At 61.4% G+C, this 24,036-nt stretch overlaps 13 protein-coding genes across 13 annotated transcripts; 7 read left to right on the top strand and 6 right to left on the bottom strand.

Moving 5' to 3' along the window:
- Positions 1–194: 194 nt before the first annotated feature.
- Positions 195–938, top strand: COLE_01077 (uncharacterized protein; the record flags this gene model as incomplete). The annotated part of the gene is made up of 2 exons (XM_018422103.2): positions 195–478; positions 839–938. The coding sequence occupies 2 exons, from the start codon at positions 195–197 to the stop codon at positions 936–938; spliced, it is 384 nt and encodes a 127-aa protein (XP_018281778.1).
- A 370-nt stretch (positions 939–1,308) lies between these two features.
- On the top strand, positions 1,309–1,764 carry COLE_01076 (uncharacterized protein; the record flags this gene model as incomplete). Its single annotated transcript, XM_018421162.2, has 1 exon — positions 1,309–1,764. The coding sequence occupies one exon, from the start codon at positions 1,309–1,311 to the stop codon at positions 1,762–1,764; it is 456 nt and encodes a 151-aa protein (XP_018281779.2).
- A 235-nt stretch (positions 1,765–1,999) lies between these two features.
- COLE_01075 (uncharacterized protein) lies at positions 2,000–2,917 on the bottom strand (the record flags this gene model as incomplete). Its single annotated transcript, XM_018422104.2, has 3 exons — positions 2,000–2,181; positions 2,241–2,726; positions 2,893–2,917. 3 exons carry the CDS (start codon positions 2,915–2,917, stop codon positions 2,000–2,002), a joined length of 693 nt encoding a protein of 230 aa, XP_018281780.1.
- A 361-nt stretch (positions 2,918–3,278) lies between these two features.
- On the top strand, positions 3,279–4,384 carry COLE_01074 (uncharacterized protein; the record flags this gene model as incomplete). Its single annotated transcript, XM_018420201.1, has 5 exons — positions 3,279–3,314; positions 3,350–3,387; positions 3,518–3,696; positions 3,736–4,282; positions 4,333–4,384. The coding sequence occupies 5 exons, from the start codon at positions 3,279–3,281 to the stop codon at positions 4,382–4,384; spliced, it is 852 nt and encodes a 283-aa protein (XP_018281781.1).
- Positions 4,385–4,609: 225 nt separating this feature from the next.
- Positions 4,610–5,655, top strand: COLE_01073 (uncharacterized protein; the record flags this gene model as incomplete). Its single annotated transcript, XM_018422105.2, has 3 exons — positions 4,610–4,651; positions 4,800–4,956; positions 4,988–5,655. The coding sequence occupies 3 exons, from the start codon at positions 4,610–4,612 to the stop codon at positions 5,653–5,655; spliced, it is 867 nt and encodes a 288-aa protein (XP_018281782.1).
- Positions 5,656–5,750: 95 nt separating this feature from the next.
- Positions 5,751–7,418, bottom strand: COLE_01072 (uncharacterized protein; the record flags this gene model as incomplete). The annotated part of the gene is made up of 5 exons (XM_018426372.2): positions 5,751–6,404; positions 6,439–6,818; positions 6,852–7,107; positions 7,151–7,333; positions 7,371–7,418. 5 exons carry the CDS (start codon positions 7,416–7,418, stop codon positions 5,751–5,753), a joined length of 1,521 nt encoding a protein of 506 aa, XP_018281783.1.
- Positions 7,419–7,686: 268 nt separating this feature from the next.
- On the bottom strand, positions 7,687–8,807 carry COLE_01071 (uncharacterized protein; the record flags this gene model as incomplete). Its single annotated transcript, XM_018420688.2, has 3 exons — positions 7,687–8,484; positions 8,522–8,693; positions 8,740–8,807. The coding sequence occupies 3 exons, from the start codon at positions 8,805–8,807 to the stop codon at positions 7,687–7,689; spliced, it is 1,038 nt and encodes a 345-aa protein (XP_018281784.1).
- Positions 8,808–9,931: 1,124 nt separating this feature from the next.
- On the top strand, positions 9,932–10,701 carry COLE_01070 (uncharacterized protein; the record flags this gene model as incomplete). Its single annotated transcript, XM_018425132.1, has 2 exons — positions 9,932–10,574; positions 10,634–10,701. The coding sequence occupies 2 exons, from the start codon at positions 9,932–9,934 to the stop codon at positions 10,699–10,701; spliced, it is 711 nt and encodes a 236-aa protein (XP_018281785.1).
- Positions 10,702–11,386: 685 nt separating this feature from the next.
- COLE_01069 (uncharacterized protein) lies at positions 11,387–15,119 on the top strand (the record flags this gene model as incomplete). The annotated part of the gene is made up of 4 exons (XM_018425133.1): positions 11,387–12,409; positions 13,127–13,673; positions 13,711–14,196; positions 14,233–15,119. The coding sequence occupies 4 exons, from the start codon at positions 11,387–11,389 to the stop codon at positions 15,117–15,119; spliced, it is 2,943 nt and encodes a 980-aa protein (XP_018281786.1).
- Positions 15,120–15,369: 250 nt separating this feature from the next.
- On the bottom strand, positions 15,370–15,759 carry COLE_01068 (uncharacterized protein; the record flags this gene model as incomplete). Its single annotated transcript, XM_018419610.2, has 1 exon — positions 15,370–15,759. The coding sequence occupies one exon, from the start codon at positions 15,757–15,759 to the stop codon at positions 15,370–15,372; it is 390 nt and encodes a 129-aa protein (XP_018281787.1).
- A 1,223-nt stretch (positions 15,760–16,982) lies between these two features.
- COLE_01067 (uncharacterized protein) lies at positions 16,983–19,744 on the bottom strand (the record flags this gene model as incomplete). Its single annotated transcript, XM_018424746.1, has 3 exons — positions 16,983–17,006; positions 17,042–17,945; positions 18,021–19,744. The coding sequence occupies 3 exons, from the start codon at positions 19,742–19,744 to the stop codon at positions 16,983–16,985; spliced, it is 2,652 nt and encodes an 883-aa protein (XP_018281788.1).
- A 250-nt stretch (positions 19,745–19,994) lies between these two features.
- COLE_01066 (uncharacterized protein) lies at positions 19,995–20,702 on the top strand (the record flags this gene model as incomplete). Its single annotated transcript, XM_018426373.2, has 2 exons — positions 19,995–20,426; positions 20,460–20,702. The coding sequence occupies 2 exons, from the start codon at positions 19,995–19,997 to the stop codon at positions 20,700–20,702; spliced, it is 675 nt and encodes a 224-aa protein (XP_018281789.1).
- Positions 20,703–20,793: 91 nt separating this feature from the next.
- COLE_01065 (uncharacterized protein) lies at positions 20,794–23,680 on the bottom strand (the record flags this gene model as incomplete). The annotated part of the gene is made up of 5 exons (XM_065626121.1): positions 20,794–22,278; positions 22,315–23,074; positions 23,112–23,254; positions 23,363–23,397; positions 23,443–23,680. The coding sequence occupies 5 exons, from the start codon at positions 23,678–23,680 to the stop codon at positions 20,794–20,796; spliced, it is 2,661 nt and encodes an 886-aa protein (XP_065482615.1).
- Positions 23,681–24,036: the final 356 nt, after the last annotated feature.

Here is a 24,036-nt window from a genome sequence, read left to right as displayed (position 1 = left end):
GAGCTTCTCGACTCTGTTTACGCCCCGCATGGCCTATCTCCGCCTCATCCATCCCCCGTCTCAATCTCGCGGACTTTCACCTTGCTCCCCGCGCTATCAACCGCTCTCAGGCATCCGCAAGCTCGCTGCGCCCACACTCGCGCCCGTTCGCCCACAGCTAACCCCAGTTCTCCCCCTCCCTCTTGCAACGACTTATGGCGCCGCGCGCCGCCGCACCGAGCACCGACGACCTTGTGCGCCAGCGCTTGGCGGCCGAGAGCGCTGCGCTGCGGCAGAAGGAGGCCGAGATCTTGGGCTCGATCTCCGCCGCGCTCGAGAAGGAGAACCTCGACCGCGAGAAGCCTGGCATGAGCTCCGAGGTGCTGGGCCACGACATCGAGGCAGTGCGCGAGAAGATCGAGCGCATGGCGCAGGACAAGAAGAACCTCGAGACGCCCGAGTTGGCGGCTGCCCGGGCGGACGTCGTGGCTTGCTACAAGTGAGTCGGGGGTGTGGGCGAGTGGCAGAGCTCGACACTGGGAGGGGTGCGGGAAGGATGCGGACATGGTAGGGGCGAAGGTGGTCGGGTCGCTGCGGGGATTGTTGAGGAAGACGAGGGAGTAGGCCGAGGGAGTAGGCTGAAGGAGTGCGAAGGATCCGGAGACGATATCGCGGGGGAAAGAATGGAGAGGTGATGGCGGATGAAGTCTGCTGCGCAACGCCGCGGGTCTGTCTGCAGAGTTGGTCTGCGCGCGTTCACTGCGATGTCCCACACAGTCTCAATCCTCCCTGCCTCGCTGCATTCTCATCTGTGGCCTTTGCAGGTCCTCTGACCGTCCCGAGCTGCAGCTGACCCCAGGAACAAGCCCGAGCGCGCTCTCGACTGCTGGCGCGAGGTCGACGCTTTCAAGGCGCAGGTCTCTAAGCTCGAGCAGGCGTTCGTCAAGTCGCTTCACTAGGCAATAGACAACAGGATGCATAGGCATGCTTACGGTGTGTGTTTGTGTGATGTGAGCGCGAGGGCTGAGGGCGGGATAGAAGCGCCGGACTCGGCTTCGGCGAGGGGTCGTTCTCGGAGGGGCGCAACAGTACATTGACGCTGGAACAATGCAAGGATCTCGGAGTACAGCTTGAAAGCCCAGTCACGAGCATGCTTTCCACTCTCTGTAGTCTTGGCCGATTCACCGCCGCTGGACGATGTCAGTCTCGCGGCGCTTGCGCGGCGAGAGATTAGCGGACCGGCGGTGATGTATCGGCGATTTCAGCCGACTCCACTGATCCACCGATCCACCGAACTCTCATCTCGACTTTGCACAATCGCCACCCACCATGCCTCTCTCGCTCGCCCTCCGCTCTCTCCGCACCCTCCGCGCCTCGGTCTCCCTTCCTCTTCGCCTCCGCCCCCTCCCCTCCCGGGCATTGAGTACGGCAGGCCCGCGCATGCGTGATTTCAACCGCCCCGGCCCCCCCGCCCTCCCCGCCGCCGAGCAGGCCGAGTTTGAGCGCCTGCAGAAGGCCGCTGAGGTCGCCGTGCCCGCGGGTCTCGAGGACGCGTCGCCTGAAGAGCTTCTCAAGGCCGTGGACGAGCTGTCGCACCGCGACCTACGGAGGGGCGCCGCGCCGCTTTTCGAGGGCGACACCAACCCGCAGACGGGCGAGGTCGGGGGCCCGAAGCGCGATCCGTTCCAGGCTACGTCGGAAGACTGGGCTTTCGGAGGGCGCGTTACGGTGAGTCTGAGAGGAGAGGGCGGGTGGGGTGGTTTCGCAGCCGTTGCCGAGGCCTGAAAGGACGGACGAGCGAGGGCCAGACGCCCTCCGCTGCGCTTGAGCTGGAGTGACGTCCCCCAACGGTACCCATGAAGTCATCTGAACAACTTGGCCTCTGTGCCGCAGAGCTGACCCCAGGACTTCTGATTCCTCTACACGACTAGAGAGCACCTCTAACACCCCACATCTGTAACGCCTGTACTCGCGCCATGATAATTGGTACATGCTGCTGCTGCCTGCTCTACACATCACTCTAGGCTGCCGCGGCCACGGCAGGCGTCTGCGTCGGAGGTGTCGCCAGCTGCTCCTCGGCGGCGGCCTTCTCCGCGTCCTCAGCCGCAATCTTAGCGAACGGGTCCTCCGAGGAGAGATCCAGCTTGTGCACGCCAGACTTGTCGATGATGATACAGTTGAAGTCAAACTTGACAGTCAAACCTGGGGTCAGTTGTGTTCGCTGAAGGATGCATTGCCGGCAACCCGCCCAGACGACTTACGAATGGCCACCTCGTTGATGCACTTCCTCAGCACATCAAGCGCCTCGTGACGGTCACACCCCTCGGTCCACCACTTGTCCATGGTAGACAGCGCAACGAGCTGCCCGAATCCGTGTGCAGCGTACGGCACAACAGCCTTGGTACCAAGGTAGTCGATCCAGTAGAGGTGGGGCTCGTCCGACGTGGTGTCGTATCCGCCGAGGAGGAGGTTGACAGCGTACGGTCTACGGGAACGCAGCGAGTCTGCGAGCGAGCGGCGAATCCACGCGCTGGCTGCGTGCGGGAGAAGCGCAGAGTTGTGGCGGATGTGGTAGAGGCGCACATTGCGCTCAATAAAGTCGGCAAAGTTGTTCGTGTCGCCGGGTTCACCGCCATATGCCATGGCGAGGTGTGGCCCGAGGACCTTGATCTTGTTCTCATCCGACTTGAACTGCAGGATTGAACGGCCCGCCGTCATGTCCGATGCGAGGAGGACAAAGTCCTTGCCTGGAGTGTAAATCACGGGGCGGAGGTAAGCGGAGAAGCAGATAGAGCGATGGAAGGCGAAGGACGGGTCGGTGAGTCAAGAGTGCGGTGAAGTGCCGGCGTTGGAATGAAGCCCACAGAAGCGCGCATCAGCACAATGCACCTCGACATGCGCAGCTACACTCACCGCTGATGCCAAATGAGCACTCCATGGCTGCAAGGTGGGAGGGAGGAGGAGATGGGAGTGGGAGTGTTGTTGGTGATGAGGGACCAGACGAGGTGAGTTCATCGATTGTCGTCAGCGTTGACGGTTGCGCGTCGGGCAACGGTGGGGGTCACTTAAGGTGGCATGACGATCTCGCGTGACGGCCACGTGGGGGTGTTGTGGATTTTGGGAGCACGACCACTGCACGACCACTGAATTTGCCGCCCAACCAATACTTCATCACATTGACGCTCTCTGCATCCTCGGCACAGCTAAAGTCTAGCCCAAGCTCTCGGACACGCCGAGAAAAAGGATAGCGACTACGGGGACGACTGCACTAGCATCAACAGTAGAACGAGAGCGTAACCATGTCACGTCCTGAGGAGATCGCGCCGCCCGAGGTGGTGAGTTGGACGGTTCATACGACAACTGACAGCAGTTTTACGGCGATGTTGAGGCTAAGAAGTACACGGGCAAGTAAGTCATCTCGCAAAGGCGGCGTCCCTTGCTGGTCATGCCAGCAGGTTGGGTATAGCCTCTGAATGCTTCGAGGCACATCAGTCCGAGGTCCCCTTCCTCCCCCTCACCACGCAGCCACTGACCGCAGCACCCGCGTGAAGGACATCCAGGCGCGAATGACCGATCGTGCACTCGAACTCCTTCAGCTTCCCCCCGGAGAGTCGCAGTTTCTCCTCGACATTGGGTGCGGAAGCGGTCTGAGCGGCGAGATTTTGGACGAGGACGGGCACATTTGGGTTGGCGTCGATATTTCGCCCAGCATGCTTGGTGCGTTCATGTTGCTTGAAGTCCTTGCTGACGTTCCAGAGGTGGCTGTTGAGCGTGAGGTCGAGGGTGACCTGTTCCTCCAGGACATTGGGCAAGGCTTCGGCTTCCGCCCAGGAACCTTTGACGGCGCGATCTCCATCTCGGTGCTGCAGTGGCTCCTAAACGCAGACACGAACACGCACTCTCCGCCTCAGCGACTTACGCGCTTCTTCACAACGCTGCACTCGGCCTTGAAGAATCCGTCGCGCGCAGTGTTCCAGTTCTACCCCAACTCCGACGACCAGGTGCAGCTCATCACGCAGTGCGCACAGCGCGCCGGTTTCGGAGGTGGCATCGTCGTCGACTACCCTAACTCGAAGAAGGCACGCAAGATGTACCTCTGTCTCATGGTTGGGCAGCAGGAGATCCCCAAGGGCATCGAGGCGGAACACGAGGTCGATTCGAGCGCGAGGCGCAAATCGATCCAGAACGAGCGGCGCCGGAAGCGCGAGGCGTCTCGCAAGAAGGCGAAGGGGACAAAGGGGCTCACCGGCAAGGAATGGGTGCTCAAGAAGAAGGAGCTGTACCGCACCCGCGGCAAGGAGGCGTACGTTGCGCAGCATAGCAGCAGGAAGCGCTCGACCAAGCTGACTCCAGTGTGCCTCGAGACTCCAAGTACACTGCGCGCAAGCGTCGTGTGCAGTTCTGATCTGTGTCGTTCTGTCTGTACTATTATGCGGCCATGCATGTGTCTAGAGGGCTTGGAAATACAGCGGAGCGGATCATCTGCGGCAGAGTGCGGACCTCCACCTCCGGTGCCCACCGCAGCGCGATGGTGACGACCCGTGCCTGGACGAGATAGTTTCGGGCGCTCGCCCGATCTTCGAATGCGCGACTGCGTCGGACACTCATCCAGTCCATCGCCCAGATCAACATGCCAGAGGCGCACAGCCCGACCTTCCAGCGGGCGCTCTTGGTGAGTGGCTTGCTTGGGCCTTGTATCTCTTAACGCGAGATACACGGCGAGCACATGTCGTCTTCCGCCGTGCTCTTCTCCAACTTTTGTTTGCGTGTCCGACTCCCAACGACGACAGCCCCGCTGCCCACTGGCCCGCTAACGCCAGTCCGGTGCGGCCTCCGGGCTCGCGGTGGACCTCATGTTCTTTCCGCTCGACACGGTCAAGACGCGCATCCAGAGCGCCAAGGGGTTCTGGGCCTCGGGCGGCTTCCGTGGCGTGTACAGCGGTGTGGGGAGCGTGGGGCTGGGGTCCGCGCCAGGCGGTGAGTCGACCCGCATCTGCTCTAACGGCAGCTGCGGCCTTCTTCGTTACCTACGAAGAGCTGAAGAAACACGTCCCCGCCCTGCTCCCCGCCGACACGCCGGGTCTGAACCACATGATCTCCGCGAGCGGCGGCGAGTTCGTGTCCTGCCTCATCCGCGTGCCGACCGAGGTGGTGAAGAGCCGCACACAGACGTCGGCGTACGGCTCGTCGTCGTCGCTCACGACCGCACTCAGCGTGCTGCGCCACGACGGCGTGCGCGGCTTTTACCGCGGCTTTGGGATCACCATCGCCCGCGAGATCCCCTTCACGTCCATCCAGTTCCCGCTGTACGAGTGGCTCAAGCGCACCCTGTCGCGGCGGTATCTCGGTGGCGCGCGCCCGAACTCGGCCGAAGCCGCTGTGTGCGGGAGCATCGCGGGCGGCGTCGCGGCGGCGCTGACGACGCCGCTCGACGTCGTCAAGACCCGCGTTATGCTCGAGGCGCGCGGGGCGGGCGCCGAGCGCAGTCCTAGTGTGCTCAGCTTTCCGTCGCGGCTGGTGGGGATCGCTTCGGCAGAGGGCGTCGGCGCCCTTTTCCGTGGATGGGTGCCGAGGACCATCGCGATCGGCGCCGGAGGAGCCGTGTTCCTCGGTATCTACGACTTTTGCGCCAACTTTGGGCGTGAGCGCGCGCCATCAGATCCTGGGCTTGCATAGATCATGTAAGGGTATAGAGGCAGCGCGGGCAGGAGTGTGGGAGCCTCTCAGAATTTGGACACTAATACATGTCGTGGTAGAATAATACGACAGGCTTACGCCTGCACCTCCTCCATCTCCTCGTCCTCCTCGCCCGCAGCGTCGGCCTGAACGGCCGCAGCGTCCCCATTACTGCCCTTGCGGAGGCGCATGAGCTCCTGTGCCTGCCACGGCCGCTTCTCAAACGCGCGCACAAAGTGCGGTCCAAACACCTCCGCGACTTCCGCCGAGTCGGGCGGGGGCACCGTCGCGCCTTCCGGCTTCGGCGTGGTAAGCTGTTGGAGGGCACGCATCGTCGCACGCACGAGAGGCGCCTTGTTTCTCCGTCCCTCGCCCGGATATAGGAGACCGATGAGGTCGTTGATCGAGCGCAGTCCGTCGCCGTTGGTGCCCCAGATAGCTTCGCGCACCGCGTGTGCCCCGCAGGCTCCGATGCCGAGCACCGCACCTTCGTAGCGCCCAGCCGGGGGATAGTCTGAGCCGAGGGGGGAGGGGAAGGGACTGGATGTCAGAGCCTTCTTGAAGGTCGAGAGAAGGCGCGGGACCAGGCCGGGGTAGCCATTCGCGTATAGGGTGACGAGCTTGGCGAGCACGTCGGCTGCACGCGTGCGCAGCTCGATAGTTGTAGGCGTCATCCCGGATGGCGGAGGATGTGGGCCCAGTGGCACGGTCAGGAGGATGGAGAGGAGCGGGCCCAGGAATTGGTGCAACTGCTGTCAGAGGGACCACATAGGAGCAGCTCACGTAGGGCTCAACGAATAGCACGTCGTTGTCGAGAATCGCCTCGACAACGTCGACGAGACACCCAATCGTGCCGGTCGCACCCATGAGCGTCTTGTTAATGCTCTCCGCCACCCAGCGGACGAGGTACGCGAGGATGCCCGCCACAGCCGCGTCCGACCGAACGCTCGCGAGCGCGGCGAGACGGTGTCGCTCGGCGTCGGGGAACGAGTACTGCGGCGCGCTCGGTGTGGAGTTGCCGGGGAGGTTGGGCAGCTGCGCAAGAGTGGGAATGAGCGCGGCGGTCAGCCGCGAGAAGTAGAGCTGCAGCTCCGTAGTCAGATGCTGCTTTGCTGAAGGCCGAAGAGACGCGGCGCCCGTCGTAGGTGCGGGCAGGCGCGAGGCTGTCGTCAGTTCGCACCCCTCTTCAAGCTTACGGCCGGCGCGGGAGCTAGGAGCGGGATTTTCAGGTATGGCGGGCTGCACACCCTCAACGGCGAGCCAGTGCGCCTTCCACTTGACACCTGCGCTGTTGGCGAGGGCGGGCGGTAGTGGCTCCTTGAGGTAGGTTGCAAAGTCAATCTCGTCGTCGACGACCGTGTAAAGCTGCTGCTGCGCTCCGCTGGTTCCTGATGGCACTGGAACGGCCAGGAAGGGCGCCTGCGGCAGCGGGCGTGGCGGCACAATGACGGGCTGAAATCAGCTTCGGTCGCCAGGTCGGAGAGCATCCGCTCACCTCAATGTTCAGCGCCTCCATTGCGTGTTCAATGTCCTCAGGCATGAGGGTCGTGCGCTTTCCGTGGACCATGAACTTCTTCGCTTCCTGCAGTAGATAGTGCAGGCGGAACTCGACGTCCCCAGCTAGGAGATCCGCCGCACCTGGACCCAAGGGGTCAAGAGGCAGCGACGAGTGCACCTCCTGCTTGTTAGCTCGTGCTGCCATCCGGCGGGCTCACTTGCACCGAGTCTGCGGGGTAAATGCCCATGAAACTTGGAGCGGGCATTCTGACGCGCGTGCGGATGCACGTCTCACGGATGGATGGATGATGAGAGGATGCGAATAGCAGAGACTAGATCACAGCAACTGATGGAGGTTGGTTTCAGAGCCATAATCAGCGGAAGCAAATGAACTGGTCGCCCACCCTTGTTGGGCAAACAGGTCGGTGTGGGTATGCGAAATATGGCTGCATCGAGTCCTAGTGTACAGTGGTCTACATGCAAATATGGAGTTGAATCAGGCGAGATTGGCCAGGAGTCCGAAGGCAGGTCCGTCTAGACTGAAACCTCGTCGGCCTTAGCTCCAGCGGCAGCGAGTTCGGCCGTGGCCCGCTTGGCAGCCTCGGCACGACGCTTCTTGAGCACATTCTCGATGAAGAACTCTCCAGCCTTGTAGGACGAGCGAACAAGCGGGCCCGACGCGACGTACAAGAAGCCCATGTCTTCGGCGACCGCCTTCCACTTGGCGAACTCCTCAGGCTCGACATAGCGGTCGACCTTCATGTGGCGCTTGGTTGGGCGCATGTACTGGCCAAACGTGACGACATCAACCTCGGCGTCACGAAGACGCTGAAGTGCCTCAGTGATCTCGTCCGGGTGCTCGCCAACGCCGAGCATAATCGACGTTTTGGTGAGAATCTCCTTGTTGGCAGCTTTGGCGGCGCGCTTGGCGGTCATGAGCACGTCGAGAGACTGCTGGAAGTTGGCGCGGCGGTCGCGCACAAACGGTGTACACCGCTCAACCGTCTCGACATTGTGTGCAAAGACGTCCAACCCGGATGTCGCGACCATCGCGATGGTCTCCTCACCCTTCCCTGCAAAGTCGGGTGTAAGCGCCTCGACAAGAATCTTGGGCGCCTTGTGCTTGATCTTGCTGATGGTGCTCGCGATGTGAGCCGCACCGCCGTCGACGAGGTCATCACGGTCAACCGATGTCAGGACAATGTATCCCAGTCCCCAGCGAGAGATGGCCTCGGCTGTGTTCTCCGGCTCGTGAATATCGAGAGGAGGTGGCTTTCGCGACGTCTTGATCGAGCAGAAGCGGCATCCACGCGTGCAGGTGTCGCCCATGAGCTGGAGTCAGCGGGCTCAGTACGATAGGCTAGCTCACCATAATGGTCGCAGTCGCGGTGCCCTTGCCACCACCCCAGCACTCGCCGATGTTGGGGCACTTGGCCTCCTCGCACACTGTGTGCAAGCCAAGACCACGCAAGTCCTTCTTGATGGCCGTGTATGACTTGCCGCGCGGGATAGGGTGCTTGAGGAAGGTGGGCAGGCGCGGCCTGGGATCAGAGCTCGCCACTTGAAGGGCTATGGTCAAGACACTCACTGCGAGGTGTTGCCGAGAACGACACGCTCAGAAGCGTCTGGCAGCGGCTCCCCGGAGACAAAGTCATCGAACGTCAACCCATCATCCAGCTTGGGGAACCGCCGCTTGGGCTTGACCTCTGGAGCGGCCTCTGAAGCGGTTGCGAGGCATCGCGATGAGCTAGCGGTGGCCTGAGGTCAGAGAGAGGTCGGCAGAGATGTTACTCACGGCGCGTGCGATGATACGGCGAGCAGAGGCCGTGCGGACCGAGTCGATGGCGGAGGTGAGGAGCATGTTAGTGAGTGAGTGGAGAGAGTGGAGAGAATGGAGAGAGTGGAGAGTGACAAAGATGAAAGAGGAGAGGGGGAAGAGGTGCTGCGGCGACGACCCCACATTGGCAGGCGGAGTGGAGGTGGGCCAAGCGTGCAATCCGCAGGCCGAGGGGCAAAAGGCAAGCGCCGGGCGGGTCTCGGCTTTCCGTCGTTGGAAAAGCCCCACTCGAATTGGAAACTTCCTAATCGTCATCCATTGCTTCACCCAGACTGGTTTCTAATCCAGTTTCCTAATAGCATTGCATGATTTAGAGTACACCCAAGCGGGGGCATTTACACGTGATACTCACGTGAAGTTATGACGCTTGTCCAACTCGTCCGCCTGTGTGTGGAGGGAAGGTCTATCGTGAACGGCGGCTTGCGACGGCATAACAATCTCGTCGCTCGTTCCATCCGTCTCATCCTCAACTGTTTGATTATTACAACTCCACACTCGTCAGTTCACCACCCCTGGCGCGGCTCCTACTCGCCCACCCCTCGATGGCGAGCGTAATGTCTGACGCACCAGGCTATCCGTTGGTATCCTGAGGTGGACTTCATTGACCTCAGTGATGGGCGCTATCCTCACCCGCTTTACGATGCTCCTGCGAGGAACTACTTTGACCAGACATATTCAGAGCCGATGGGGTTCTCGATAGACCGCGCGTCGGACTCCCTCGAAGCTCGCCAGCCCGGGCAGCACCATGCAAGAGGTACTGGGAATAGCTCGCCGGCAGACGAGCCATACGCGTTCTCAGCGCAGTCAACCACCGTCTCTTATGTGCAGTTACAGAGGCGCGCGGACACTCGCAGCTCAACTCAGTTTGCGCAGTACCAAGCCCATCGACCTGGCAGATTCGCATTGGCCTTTGGCGGCAGTCTACCATCAACCTCGCTGAATATGCAGTCGGCGCAGGCCGAAACGCTGCCGCCCATCACGGCTATCACGGACGCGTACTATCCTTCATCTGCGCTCGAACACCAAGGCGCGTATGGTGGAAACTCCCAGGCTGAGGGGTCGGGCCACGCCGCCTTCAATCTTCGACAGAGTTCCCAACAACACGGGTATCACTCCGATAGCTACCAATCGCAAAACGTACCACAGACGCATCACTCGCAGAGCCAGCAGCAGACGCATCACCAGCACGACCAGCCGCAGAGCTCTCAACAGCAGCCATCGCACCGGCCGCAGCATCACCAACACGACCAGTCGCCGAGCTCTCAACAGCAGTCATCGCACCGGCCGCACAACGTGCACACGTTGACGCAGCAGTCGGCGTACCCTCCCACCGGTCCTGCAACCTTCCCGTCCCCGACTCTGAGCGCCGCTTCAGTCCCCGACCCCGTTAACGCATCCATGTCGACCCATTCCGTTCTCCGCTCGCCCACGTCGCAAACCCGATCTTCCTTGCTTGAGGCCCCGCAGCAGTCGTTTTCCCAATTGCGCATGTTTGCACAGAAGTTTGAGACGGATTTTGGGAGCGGATCAGCAACTTCTCAGCAGACCAGCCAGAAGCAGCACGGGCAGCACCATGATGGCCCACGTAGGGTGGAGCACGGAAGGAGTCCAGTACAGCTATCTGAAAGCTCCAGCTCCTCCCAGGCAAGATCCTCCGTAACCGAGCAGACGTATGGGGGATTGCGCGGGTCGCCCACTCTACCGAGAACTGAGCCGCCGCAGACTGTTCCCGCTCCACCAGCCAATGCGCCTTTAGTGCACCCCGTTCAACAGCGGTGGAGCAGGCAGCTTGTGCCTGCGGCCTGCTCGTCGCCAAATGCGCAGCCGCAACCGCCCCAAGGGACGGTGTCCCCTCAAGCATTGTCGCTGGTACCGCGTCCATCTCAGACCTCGGCGCGGACTTCGACTCAACGTCCTTCCAAGACCTCTGAGCCGGCGTCGACTCAAACCCCTCCCAAGGCCTCTGCGCGGGCACCCACTCAGCGGTCTCCTCAAACTTCCATCTCGACTGACGCGTCGCGCGCAGCTGCTCGGAAAAGCACTTCTTCTGCCACAGCGTGGGCTCCACCCGGACAAGGCTCACATCCGCAAGCGTTGCGGCTCCAAAGCACAGCGTTGCAAGCTGTGGTCACGAGACCACAAGTCGATTCTGCCCGACTACCAGCAGTGTCGGCAAGTTCGGCCAGCGCTGCTTCTAGTGCGACTTCACAACCGCCGAGCGCCATCGGTAGCCCCGCAGTTGGAGCGGCTAAAGCACCTGCTGCTTTGACAACCACATCCTCGTCACCCCAAACCCCAGTATCCCGCGCCACACTGCCTGCAGATGCGCGATCACTGCTCTCGGGCCGACCACCTCAGTCTCAACTTGCGTCATCCACGCCTGTCACAGCTCAGACTATGCCAACAACCTCCACCGCCGCGTCCTCTCAGCTTGCACCTAGCACAGCCAACCTCTCAACTCCTGTGTCTGAAACACGCCGTACTGGCCGCCCACGCGGCACAGGCAAGCGGCAGCTGGCGGCAGCCGCGGCGGCCCGGGAGCGTGAAGCGACAGTGCGCGCGGCCATGCTCTCAGAAGGAATCGACCCGGACAGGCATCCTATCACTCTGGCGGCGGCACTCAAGGCAGCGGCAAGTGCGACAGCAGTTAAACGACGGCGCCGCAAGTCTCCGACCCCGATGCTTACTCCACAGCCTGTTGCATCGAGCTCCAGAACGGTTAACCCAGCCGATCTTCGACTCACCAGCTCCCAACCAGGAGGCCCTCAGTTCACCTCCTCACATCTGCCCATATCACAATCGCAGCAACTACAACCGCCCATGTCACAGCCCACTGCCCCTAGTGGTGCTATTGAAACGCCCTCGACGTCTCTAGCTGCGCCAAACAACGCAACGCTCCAAAGCCAAGAGCAATCTAACATTACACCATCGCAGCAGCGCGAGCGCGGGCGTGAGGAGATTACACGAGCGGCTTTCATCGATGCCGGCCTCGACTTCGATGCCATCCCCCTGGAAGTGCGTATTCAGTGTAAGCTAGGGGGGACTGGGCGCCCTCCTGGACCCAAGCTACTTCGCGAGCGTATGACTCGCGCTGCAATCCTCACAGCCGGTCTCAACCCCGACACCGTTACCCCCGACGTCTGGGCATCCTTCCAGCCACCGCTGCCACCGGCTTCGGGTCTCACCCCGCCACCGCCACGCCGGGGACGCCCTCCTGGGTCGGGCAAGGTGCAGAGGACACGGGCCGCTATCATAGCCGCGGGGTTGGATCCTGACACAGTGAGCGAGGAAGTGCGCGCGTCGTTTGAGCCGCCGCCTCGTCGCAAGCTGTCAGACAGTCCGTTCATCTCAGAGGGCGTCGACGGATATGAGGCGGCCGCCGAGGCTGGGCCGCCTCCCTCTGAAACTCCGCCCCAGGGGGTTGCAACAGCCAAGCCTCGTGCCAAACCCAAACAACCCAAAAGAACCTTGCCTTCTGCTCAGTTGACTTCCGATGTCATCGCGACAGCCATTCAGGTTGCAGGCGGCAGCGTGCTTAACCGGGCCGGACCTGCCCCGCGCGTGGAGGCCACTTCGCGGCCAGCTTGTGATGCGGAGCCAACAGCGCGTCCTGCTGACCAACCAATTCCAATGATTACAGCCAACCACCCCTCTGCTCGTACGTTCCCGCACACTGCGTTTGGAGGCCTCTCTCAGACAGGTGTGCGCCCACCTCAACCAGCAGCGATGACATTCAACGACTATGTTAGGATGCTGGAAGCCGCTCGCTCCGCTAGACTTTCTTCCTCAAATCCTGGACAGACGCTAGAGCCTCCCGGCCTGCCAGTCCACGGGCCCATGACCCATGCGGAGATGGTAAAGGCCGTCGTTGCCCAGCAGGCCCGCGCTAACCAGCTGGCGAGGGCCGCGCTGGGACCTGCCTCTGCGACTCCCACACAACCACAGCGACCTCGGCCCGTTAATAGTTCTCCTCGTCCGAGGACGAAGTTGCAGCCAAAGAACAGAGTCGTTGTCGATCTCTCGAGTCCAGTGCGTAGTGCTGCGCCGCCTCCTTCATTGTCAAAGCCAGCGATACCGAGAGCCGCAGGTACGCCTAGCCCTAATGTGCGCCCAGCAATCGGAGGGAACCCATTGCAGCCTGGTCTCGCGCGAATGGGCGCGCCAAAGATTTGCGCACTGCAGACTGGCGCATCGCTGATTGGCCCGACGCAGGGTGGCGTGCCGCAAGTTGGCCCGTCGCAGGTTGGCCCGTCGCCGACCGTTGTATCACTGGCCGGCGCGCGACTGAACAGCGCTTCGCTGGACGCCGTCTCACCAACCGTTGCTTCGCGAAACATTGCCTCTCAGAGTGTTACCGCACGAACTGCCGCCGCCTCAATTACTGGCGCCTCACAGAACGACGCCGGGCAGAACCGCGCTACGCAGAATGGCACCGCGACAAACGGCACGTCACAGGGAGGCGCCTCGCGGAAAGGTGGCGCGCAGAATGGCCCGCGGCAAAGCGGTGGCGGGCAGGACGACACATCCGACATGGCTGCTGCGCCGCCTTCTCCTTCCGAGGCGCCTGAGCAGCAGCCCACTGCGAAGGCGGCGCCGAAGAGGATGGGCCCGTTTAACCATGCGATTTTTGTCGTGCCCATGTCGCGGAAGAGGCGCGCCGAACTAATCACGCGGGGCGTGTATAGTGAGGTGTCAATGCATTGCATCTATGCTAATCTCAGACCCGTTCAGAGACGATGCCGACGACAGCTTTGAGCGCGAGCGAGTCAACCGTCGGCCACGGGCTGCCCACGCTGTGACAAAGGTCATAACGGTCGCTGTTCCCCAAGGGGCAGGCATACATCAGCAGCGTGTCAGGGAACCGGAGGCCATCAAGGACCGCTTTGCATATCCACCCGAGCCACCGATGCGCGAGCCTTTCAAGAGCATACTGTCGAGGGACAGTCTTTTGAACCGCCTCGGCGTTGACAGCGTCTACACATGCCAGTGGAAGGGTTGTGGAGCGGAGCTAGCATCCGAGAATAAACTCTTGCGGCACGTGCAGTCGCGTAACCACGCGAGGCAAGCTGCGTTTGACTTTGGCGACCTTGTCCTTTATCAGTGCCATTGGGGTGGATGCGATCGGCCGTGCTTCCGCTCAGCGGGCAAGCTCGAGCAGCACATGCTCGCCAAGCACGTCTGTGAGAAGATTGTGTGTCCTTACGAACGTAAGCACGGGGTGTTCGACTAGCAGCTGATACCAGAATGTGACCTGCGGTCGTCGACCATCGGTCATTTACACCGTCACGTCATGAGGAACCATGAGGATGGTGATGAGCCGCGGCCACGGGTCGACATCGCGCCGGAGGTGGCGCTGACTGCCGTGGAGCCGCTGCCCGCTACCGTAACAACTGTCGAGCTCATGATTCAGCCGGCGCTGGGAAGGACGTACAAACTGGAACGTTTCCAGGACCTGGCGCATGCCAAGGTTTTGAAGATGTGCATTGCCCCACCGAATCCCGAGATCCACATCCTGCACCCGCCACACATGCTCGAAGCCATCGGGGATGAGGACGACAGCCTGGCCGCCGCCCGCGAAGGGTCGACGAGGGAGGGGTCGGCGCAGCCTGAGGAAGAGAGTGGAGTGGAAGGCGAAAGTGAATTGGAAAGCGAGGTGGGGACCCAGACCTCGATCGAGGAGATTGTCCTCGAGACGATGGAGGTCGCAGATGCGACACCCGCCCCGGAGAAACAAAAGCGCAAGCGTGCCTCGACCGGTAATGTCGCGAACAAGCGAACCATGGCTCGTCGTACAGGTGGAACGGCGCTCCAGTCGACGCCGCGGTCGAGCCAGCGCGTCGCGGCGCAGCAGACATTGCAGATCAAGTCTGAGCCGGTACACTACAACCAGCCGCAGCGGGCGCGGCGGACAGGCCCCGTGGCATCGCCTATCATTGTCTCTGATGATGAGGGTTCGCCTATGCCGCCGAAGCAGAGCAAGGGCAAAGGCAAGGCGCGGGCACCTCCTCTGCCGAAGATTCGTGCCGTTCCACGGCGTCGTTCAACGCGAGGAGGAGTCAAACGGGCATTGCTCGACTGTGTTGAAGTGCCGCGGATTGATACGTCCGAGTACAAGTGGCTTGAGATGTAGCTAGTAGTAGTACTGTAGTCCTGTAGTCGACTACGATGATGCGACGTTGAGTGCGTGGACGAGGCGTGGGACCAAGGGTGAGGAGAGCGGGGCAGAGTGCCCGTTGTGGCCTTTGTGTCTTATCGTGTACACTGCGAGTGCGCGCGGCTGTCGCCTGAGCGGTGCTGTAGATGGAATGATAAGGAGGTGGCGCATGGAGGCATGGAGGTGTGGATGCATGGGTGATGATGATAAGTTGATATGCGATGCGTTATCGCCAGAACCGACCAGGCCCCCCAATCTGGACACATACCTGGGGCCTCGGATCCTGGATCTGTGGGGGGTGGGGTAGTTCCGCACCGCGCACAGGACTGTACTGCAGATGGGACGCGACAGAGCTTATCGCCGTCCAAGTCACCGTCACCGTCACCGTCACGCACACGCCCCGATCTACTGTACTTGCCCGTCGGCCCTTGTCACTTGGAAGAGCACACTGCGAGGGATGAGGAGTGGGTTGGTTGGGCGCGGGGAGAGGCCGGGTGACTTGGCTGAGTCGGGCCGAGGAGGCACGGCAAGATGACTGAGACATGCGACAAGACACGGGAGGGATGAGCCGAGACGACTGTCGATGATGGCCTCGGACTCGAACGTGTGAGCGCATGAGCGAGTGGGCCGATGTATGATGCACGTTCGCTGCCTCGGCTTTGGATGGCTGTGGATGAGAAAGAGAGTGGCTGATAAGTGTCCGACGTGGGGACGTGGGGGCGATCAAGGGATCACCTGGCACAGGCACGGACCAGGTGCAGGGCGCACGGGGGCACGGGGGCACGGGCGCACAGGGGGCAGTGCTACTCGACACTTGGCAACAGGGGCTGTGCCTAATACCCTGCTGTAGAGGATTCCTGAATGGCCGAGGTCGCCGGAACCGAGTCACCGGTGGATCGTGGACGAGGGGTCAGCATCAACATGCCCATCCAGAGTATATAAGTACTTGCCACCCACGTCGCCTCTCGCTCTCTCTCTCTCTTTCTCTTCTTCTTACACTCTCGACTCGTACCTCACCACCCACTCCCCCACGCACCCATGACCTCCGCTATCAACATCAACATCACCGAGGAGCAGTTCGCCCGCGTCGCCGCCATCGTCGACTCGCACCGCACTCCCGCGCTGCACCCCAAGGGACACCTCAGCAACATTGTGAGTGGCGAGCGTCGCAAGCACAAGAAGGTGATGGGCATACGCTGATCTCAGCTCAACGACTATGCGTTCCAGGCCACCCAGGGCGAGCTTGGTGAGTTGCTGAGCGCCATCTTGGACACCGATCCGATCCTCGCCTTGCACTCCACTCTGCTTCCCCCCGCTCCCCCGAGCACAACTGACCCCAGACCTTCGCGAGAAGGAGGAGGACTTCACTCCCCGCCGCGCAAGCTTCTCCGCAGAGTCGAAGCAGTACTGCATGAACGTCTACGTCGCATACGCCCGCTACGTACGTATCGCCTCTGCCTCTGTTCATGCCCGCCCAGCGCTCACCCCAGGCTTACGAGGGCAAGGACGACATGAGCCGCAAGGCCCTCGCCGAGATCGACAGCATCTGCGCCTAAGCGGCCGTACACGACGCACCCCGTATGGATACCCCAGCATCGATCTGGCCGCCCATCAAGACCCAAGCACGATCCCCCGTTGTCACGATTCCATTCCGTCGTCCTCGCACCTCTCAGCATTGATGTTTGTAGCACCAGCATGCAGTTGTAACTCGGTACTGTTCTCCACAGCATTCATACTGACAGAGGATGTATGGTTGAGAAGCACGCACGGGCCAACAAGTATACACCGCCGCACCCTGCACACCGACCGGTAAACACCACCGCCTCCTCTGCCTCGGCCTCAGGGGTGGATCGAGATCATGAGCTGGTGTCAGCACGCTCCGCCGCCAAGCCACCTACGTCGTCACGGTACACCATGGCAATCCGGTCCAACTCGCGCCGTGTCAGACCCGTGCGGAACACAATCTCCTCGAATGTCGTCACCCCGTCAAAGTACTGCACACAGAGATCAAACCGGCTGCGAAGCACGGGGTCGGGCGTGCGCTCGCGCACCACCCGGAGCCACCGCGCCTCCTCCTTCTGCGCCTGCGCCGGGTGGAAAATGAAGCTCGCGTTGAACGTCGGCGTCTTGCCAGGCTCAGGCTCGTCCAGGCTATATGCCGCCGTCGCCGCGCACCGCTCCAGTCCCGGCCCCAGCGGCGGGCGCAGCATCCGCCACCGGCCCGCGACGCCACCTTCCTCGTCCCCGTCCCCGTCGTCGTCGAGCCCATCGTCCGACTCGAGGTCGAACTCGCTCTCCGCGTCCGCCGTCTCCCCCACACTCAGCGTCCGCGTGACGGCAAGCGGCGTCTTGGGCACGCGCGCGGCCCATTCGCGATCCGGAGACGTCGCTTTGGCCGCGTTGACGGCGATCGCGTTCCCGGAGCCCACGCTTCCGCCGCCGCCGCCGTCGCCGAAACTTGGGCGCGAGCGCGCACTGCCTCCGCTCGTCACGCTCAGCTTTCTCTCCCGCAGCCACCGACGCCGCCGCTTGTGCCACAGCTTGAGCCACGCCGCCTCCTTTACGCTCGCCGAGGCGATGACGCGCGCACGCACGTGCGCCTGGATCACTAGGTCGTTGCGCAGAAGCCAGGCGACGGCACGCATCCACGGCTCACGCTTGGACGGCTCGTCACGCGCATCGGCGGGAAGAAGCTCGCGGAAGGGCACGGGGGCGGCGGAGATCATCGTGATCAGTGGGATGAGGGGAGGCAGCTTGGGGAAGGCGACGGAGAAGCGAACAGAGTGTTGCGTGAGTGAGCGGCTGTCATGAGTGTTGAACTAAGGGCGGCGAGTAAACCATTGCGGATGGTAGCTTGACTGCTCTTGCGAAACTCACAGGTGGTCCGCGATCGTCGCGGGCATCAGGATAGTCCGGAGCCGGATGTTCACCACGTCAATGAACACCGCACGCTTGTTCTGCACGAGCTCCCTCGCGAGTGGAATCACAACGCCCTCGAGGTCACACCGCATGAGATGCGCGATTTCATGCAGTGGCTTGCTGACGTCGCAGTTGGCCACAAGCTGGTCGACCAGCTCCTCCTCCTCTGCCTGCTTGCTCTCGCGCCCATGTGGTCTCCGCGGCCGAGGCGCCTCGTCGTCGAGCAATAGCAAGGTCTTCCATGGCTCGACGCGGAAACCCGGCTGCTTGGCAATAAGCGCGCCGTCAGGCCCCGCAAACTCCCACCCGAGGTCGCTGTCGCTGTCCGAGTCGCTTTCGAGCGCCATGAGCGCCTCGACGTCCGTCGTCTTGGGTGGCACCACCAGCGTGATGGGTATACTCCCAACGCGGACCTTCATGGTCGTAGACACATGTGAAAAGTGCCCGTTCAGCGGGCGCGACTTTATCTTGTGCAGCGCAGCATATAGCTCATGCAAACTGTGCGCGAGCTCAGACTTTTCAATGCACTGCCGCAAGCACTCGTTGACAGGGATGCCGTCGGCCATGGCGCGCTCGCGGATGCCCATGAGCTGCTTAATCTCGCGACCGACCCAGTTGTCGCGCACCTGCAGCGCAAACGCCGCGGCCGCCCACTTGAACGCAACCTCGCGGTAGATGACGTCGAGGCAGTCGGCCCATGGCTGATCAGGCTTGGGATCAGGTTTGTCGAGGATGAGCACAAGGTGGAACATGCTCAGCTCGGCCTCGTCTTTGCGCCCGTTACGCGCCGGCGTGTCCTCGCTTCTCTCGGGATGTTCCGCTACCGCGCGCAGCGGTCCCGCCTCCTTCCGCCGTCCGCGCGCCTTCGAGTCCTCCTCGTCGTCGCTGTCGCCGGACGGATACGCCCACTTGCCGTCCGATCCAGCGCACACTGGGTGCCCGATGAACAGGAGCTCGTTGACGCTAATCTCGAATTTGCGGTTACACGCTGCCCGCGGTGGTGACAGAAGGTCGGACAGGAAGTCGAGCGGATACCCCATGCTGTAGTTATACTGCTGCTCGAGCGTCGTGTTGAACTTCTTCTTGACCGTCTCGGTGGATATCACGCTCCCACGCCGGTCGAGATTCGGGTTGATCTCCGTAAACCCTTTAGTGATGGAGTTGGCGAGGCCGCTCCGGCCCTCGCTTTCGCTCGAGTACCGTCTTGGACCGTGGCTATGAGACGAGTGATGCGACGAGTGGTGGGACGAGTGCGAGTGGTTATGCGAATGCTTTGACGCGCCCCACATAGCATCAATGTCCGAGTCGTCCGATGACGAGCTACTGCTCTCCACCGGCGTCCCATACTCGGTGATGTGTGAGTGCACACTCCCGCTGCGACCTGACGGCGCGCTCCGCGCCAGACTCCCTTCCTCCAGGCCGCCAGAGAAGCCGCTCAGCCCGCCCCCGCTGAGACCGCGAGCGCGGCTCCCGCTCCCACGGCTGCCATCGCGTCGTGCGAGCAGACGCGACGCGTGCCCGGTCCGGTCGACGGTGTTGTCTTGTGCGGTATAAGTCGCCCGGCTGTATATCGGCTGGCTGAGGCGGTCTGACGGCGACGTCGGGTCGGGCGGGTAGCGGAAGACGTGGCGGTCGCGCGACGACTGCGCGACGAGCATGAGTCCGAGGAGATACTCTGCCATGCCGCGAGAGAAATGATGTGTGGTGGTGAAATGGAAGGGAAGGTGGTTGAGCGGAAGAGACTGCGCGACCACGCGCCTGATGTCATGGGTGGCGATATCGTGGTTCTCAGTGCATTAGGAATTGATTAACACCGTCGACAATCCAGAGCTAGGAACGGATCCTAATCTCCCGCCCGTCCATCTCTCGAGCCAAACAATCTCGACAAACTCTCCCGTCTCTCATCTCATCGCATCCTCTCTCCTAACGACAATGCTGCCATCATACACAACACCCCCGAACACGCTCTTCTCCTTCGCCCACCGGCCAGTGACCAGCCGCTCGCGCCTCAACGCAAGCCTGCGCACGAGCTGGGCTTCCCCATCGTCGCAGCAACCCCTCCCCTCCTCCTCCCAATCCAACGCCTCCACATCCTCAGACTCCTCCAGACCTAGAACTCGGGCGCAAACCTCCTCGCCAAATCCCGCCTCCTTTGTGCTTGAAGCCCGCCGCCTCCGCCGCCCGCGCCACCGCGCGCTCCGCGGCCTCCCGCCCGCCGGCGCGTCGCTCCATGTCCTCGCGGCAGACCTCAGCGACGAAGAGGGCGTGCTCGACGACGAGCGGGAAGACCTGAACAATTTCGGGAGACGCTTTCTTATTCCCATTGGGAGACGGAATACGCAGATGGAGGCTGAGGCGGCGCCGGTGAGTTGCAAATATTGAAACTGCTGACGGCAGTCGCCAACGCCCAGCGACCATGACCACAGGCAGGAAGACCGGGGCGGCCTCACCCCCTCGCCTGAGCCGATGGAGGACGTTGACCTTGATGCAAGCATCGAGGATCAGGACGCACCCGACCTCGACGCCTCGCTAGAAGACCTCGACCGTAGCACGGAGTACGACTCGGACGACATAGAGCTGATGAACGACATGGACCGCAGTGTCGCCAGCGACGAGGTTGGCGACAGCATGGAGCAGTAACACCATACGGCATCTACCAGACACCACCACACACCCAGTTGTACACATGCACAGATTATAACATCATACCAAGACATAGGTAGCGCCCGCGCTAGCTGGCAAACCAGAAGTCAGTGCTCCGCGGCGCCGCTCCAATCCCAACCTTGTGCGGGATCTCGATACCGTCACCCGTGATGTCGAGGAGGCGTATCTTGAGCGCAAGTTCAGTCAGAATGTGCACGTAGTTTGCCGACTCTTGCGTGGTCATACCGCCCATCTCTGGCGTGGCGGGAGCCTCGGGGACTGGCTGTCCATTCTCGGCAGCAGCGGCGGCAAGTGCAGCAGCGGCGGACTTTGTCTGGTGCGCCTTAAGAACTCGCAGGCCGTCGGTCCACTCGGCAAACTGCTGGGCATGTATCGCGTCCAGGTCAAGCAATGACGCCTCCTTGCCACTCATTAGCGAAAAGCTGAGCTTGGACACCTGGTCCGGCGAGCGTGAGCCAACGGCACACCCTGTCTGCAGCTTGACTGACGTGACGTTCGAGATGTCGATATGCTCCTTGAGGCTCACGAAAGTTGGGTTCTCCTTCGGCCGCGCGGCGAAGGCGCTCCATGCTAGCGTCCGCTTATCTGGTGACAGCATTACAAAGCGGAGCGGCCGACTCGCACTGGAGTGCGCCATCTGGTCGATTCCCGGGGTTAACACGTTGACAGCGTTGAACCAACTTCCACGCATCATGCAAATGACGCGCTGGTCCGACATGACCTCGGTAGCCTCCTTTCCGACTTTGCCACGGAGAGCGACAACCGCTCCGCGTTCGAGAAGACCATCCTCCTTTTCGATCATCTCCATCTGCCCTTCGCGGATGTTGCGGTAGTTGGTGCCGAGGAAGTCACGCTCGAGATTGAGCCACGTCTTGGTGTGCTCCTCTGCAAGCGTCTGTCGTACCTGACTTGCCACGAGGTAGCTCAGGCGGTCAAAGTCGTCGTGGCGCGACTCTGAGTCGTGCCACATGCGGAGGAAGAACTTCATGACGAGAGTGTGTAGGCGCGGGAAGTTGAGCATGAACGGCGTAAAGTGTGTCGGACTCCGTTGCGACGATTGAGTGATCTTGTAGTGATCATTGAGGATCTTGACGCACTCGGCGCTCGCTCGCCCGATCGGGCATCGCCTATCCACCGGACGTGCCTGCTGCTCGAGCACAATGCTGTGGAAGTTATCCTCGTGAGTGGCGTAGTAGTGCAAGCACTGGAGGCCGAGCTCCCCGACGGACCGGAAGAGCTCTGTCTCTACTAATGTGTCGGTACTGTCGACAAAATCAATGGACAGCCCCATGCGCCTCCATCCATCCCAGGTTCTTGGGATGTTGGACGCCTGGTAGTCGGCCATGCTGGGTCGTGGCGAGGTCATCTCTCCAGAGTCCTCCTCATCCAGACGGCCAGCCATCCAGATCTCGCGCAGGTAGCGCTCATGTGTGGGGTTGGTCTGCGGTCGCACGGGACGGAGCGAGTGATACCGCAGGACATTGGCGTAGCGCGTCTGGAAGTCAAGAATGCGTGGTTCCACAATGTTGTTGGCGCTCGTCGACATCAACCGCTGAAGCATTAAAACCAAACCAACAGCTTCACTTACTGCAACGTATTTCCTCGTGTTGAGTGCCTCGATGACAGTGATAAGGTCAGAGTAGCGCTTGCTCCCTTCCTGGTGGGCGGAACGAAGTGACGCATTGACGAGCGCGAGACTTTGGGCCGAGAGTTCGAGGTCACGCGTGCCCTCCAGACGCTTGACAATAGGCCGGAATATCTGCTCGGCGGGGCCACTGCCATGCTCGTCCGGCGCCTTGTGGCCAATTGCGAGGATGCGGGCAAATACGCGATCAAAGCCGTAGTTGTTGACAGCATCACGTTGTTGCACACGCTGCTTGCCCTTGCCGCTGTGGGTTTTTGGCGAGGCGGTGATGAGCTTGCGCACGATGACGGTAGCTGGGCGAACAACGTTGGGCGCGCTGCTAGATGCAAGGATAATCAAGACGCGGTCAATGAAGTCGTCACTGAACTCCCCCCAGCCGTTGTCGTAGTCCATCACGCCGCGAATGCCCTGCAAGGCGTAAGCAAGCGAGTTGCCCGTGAGCGCAGTCTTGGAGTCGTCCTTCTCCACGAGTTCTACAAGGAGATTGACACCTCCTTTGAGCATGAACTCTACTGCAAAGTCGTCCTCCTTGATGTACTTTTGCAGATTGAAGAGGGCGAGCTTGAGCGGCAGCACCTCGACCTTGTTGGGCAGGACAATGGCAGTGGTGCCATTGGGGTCTTCACCGTTTGCTTCCTTGCCTCTGGCTGTGTGGAGGGATGCGACGACGGCGAGAGCCTCGGTCACAGGAGCGGGAACAAGCCTGGAGGGAAGGTCAATGGTATCCGGTTGCCACTCACTTTAGTGTATCCTTCTGCGAAACCATGGCTGCAATGTTCTGCTGCGTCACTAGGACGTCATTCTCATCCCGGAGGGCGAGAGTAATGTGATGCTCGGCCGCATTGAAGCTCTTGGCCATGATCTCCACGACTCTAAGGATGCTCTGCGGGTCAGTTTGGCCTAGCAAGACAAACTCCTATCGCCTTCTCTCGACAACCGCCTCGCTCGCAGTTGGGCCTGGCTCGGAGAGTGTTAGACCGGCCGGACTCACTGCATCGGGATCGATTCGGGCCGGAATGCGGCGTCCTGTTGTTGTTAGAGAATCAACGGTATGAGACGTTGTGGGCCTACCTTTGTATGTGATGAGATTTGTTGGGACAGCATTCTCGTTTTTGCCAGACTGGAAAGGTGAGGACTGATCACGACGACGTTGGGAGTGGGAGGTGGATGCGCCGCCGGACCGTGAGGACCGGGGTGTGGTGCGGAGTGGAGTAGAGGAGGAGGGGAAGGAAGGGGATCGGGGGGTGCGTGGGGAGCGTGGCGGAGGGGAGAGTGGTGTGGGGATGGGGGAGTGAGAGATATGTACCATGATGATGAGAGTGGATGCAACACACGTTCAGAGCGTGTGTGCAAACTAGTCCTTTGATGGTGGCCAACTGCGTTCGGTGATGGTTGCGTGCGTGGTTGCGTGGTGCAAGCGTGGTTGTATGGGTGAGTGTGTATGAGGGTAATGAGAGGGTGGAGGGTGACAAGCTTCCGAGGATGAGCGACGATGGCCTGGATCTCTTCTTGACTGCGCGCACGACCACCGCTCTGTCGCTCTGCACAATTGCACAATTGCACAATTAGGGGGGTCGCGGAGGCTGGAGGGAGGGTGGTGGATCCGCGTGGGCGAGCGAGGGCCGAGATGAGAGAGGGGGGGAGAGGGGAGATCCGAGATGTCGG

Source organism: Cutaneotrichosporon oleaginosum (assembly GCF_008065305.1).
Source record: "Cutaneotrichosporon oleaginosum strain ATCC 20508 chromosome Unknown ATCC20508_contig01, whole genome shotgun sequence".
Taxonomy (NCBI): domain Eukaryota; kingdom Fungi; phylum Basidiomycota; class Tremellomycetes; order Trichosporonales; family Trichosporonaceae; genus Cutaneotrichosporon; species Cutaneotrichosporon oleaginosum.
This window is presented reverse-complemented; position numbering and strand designations above follow the sequence as displayed.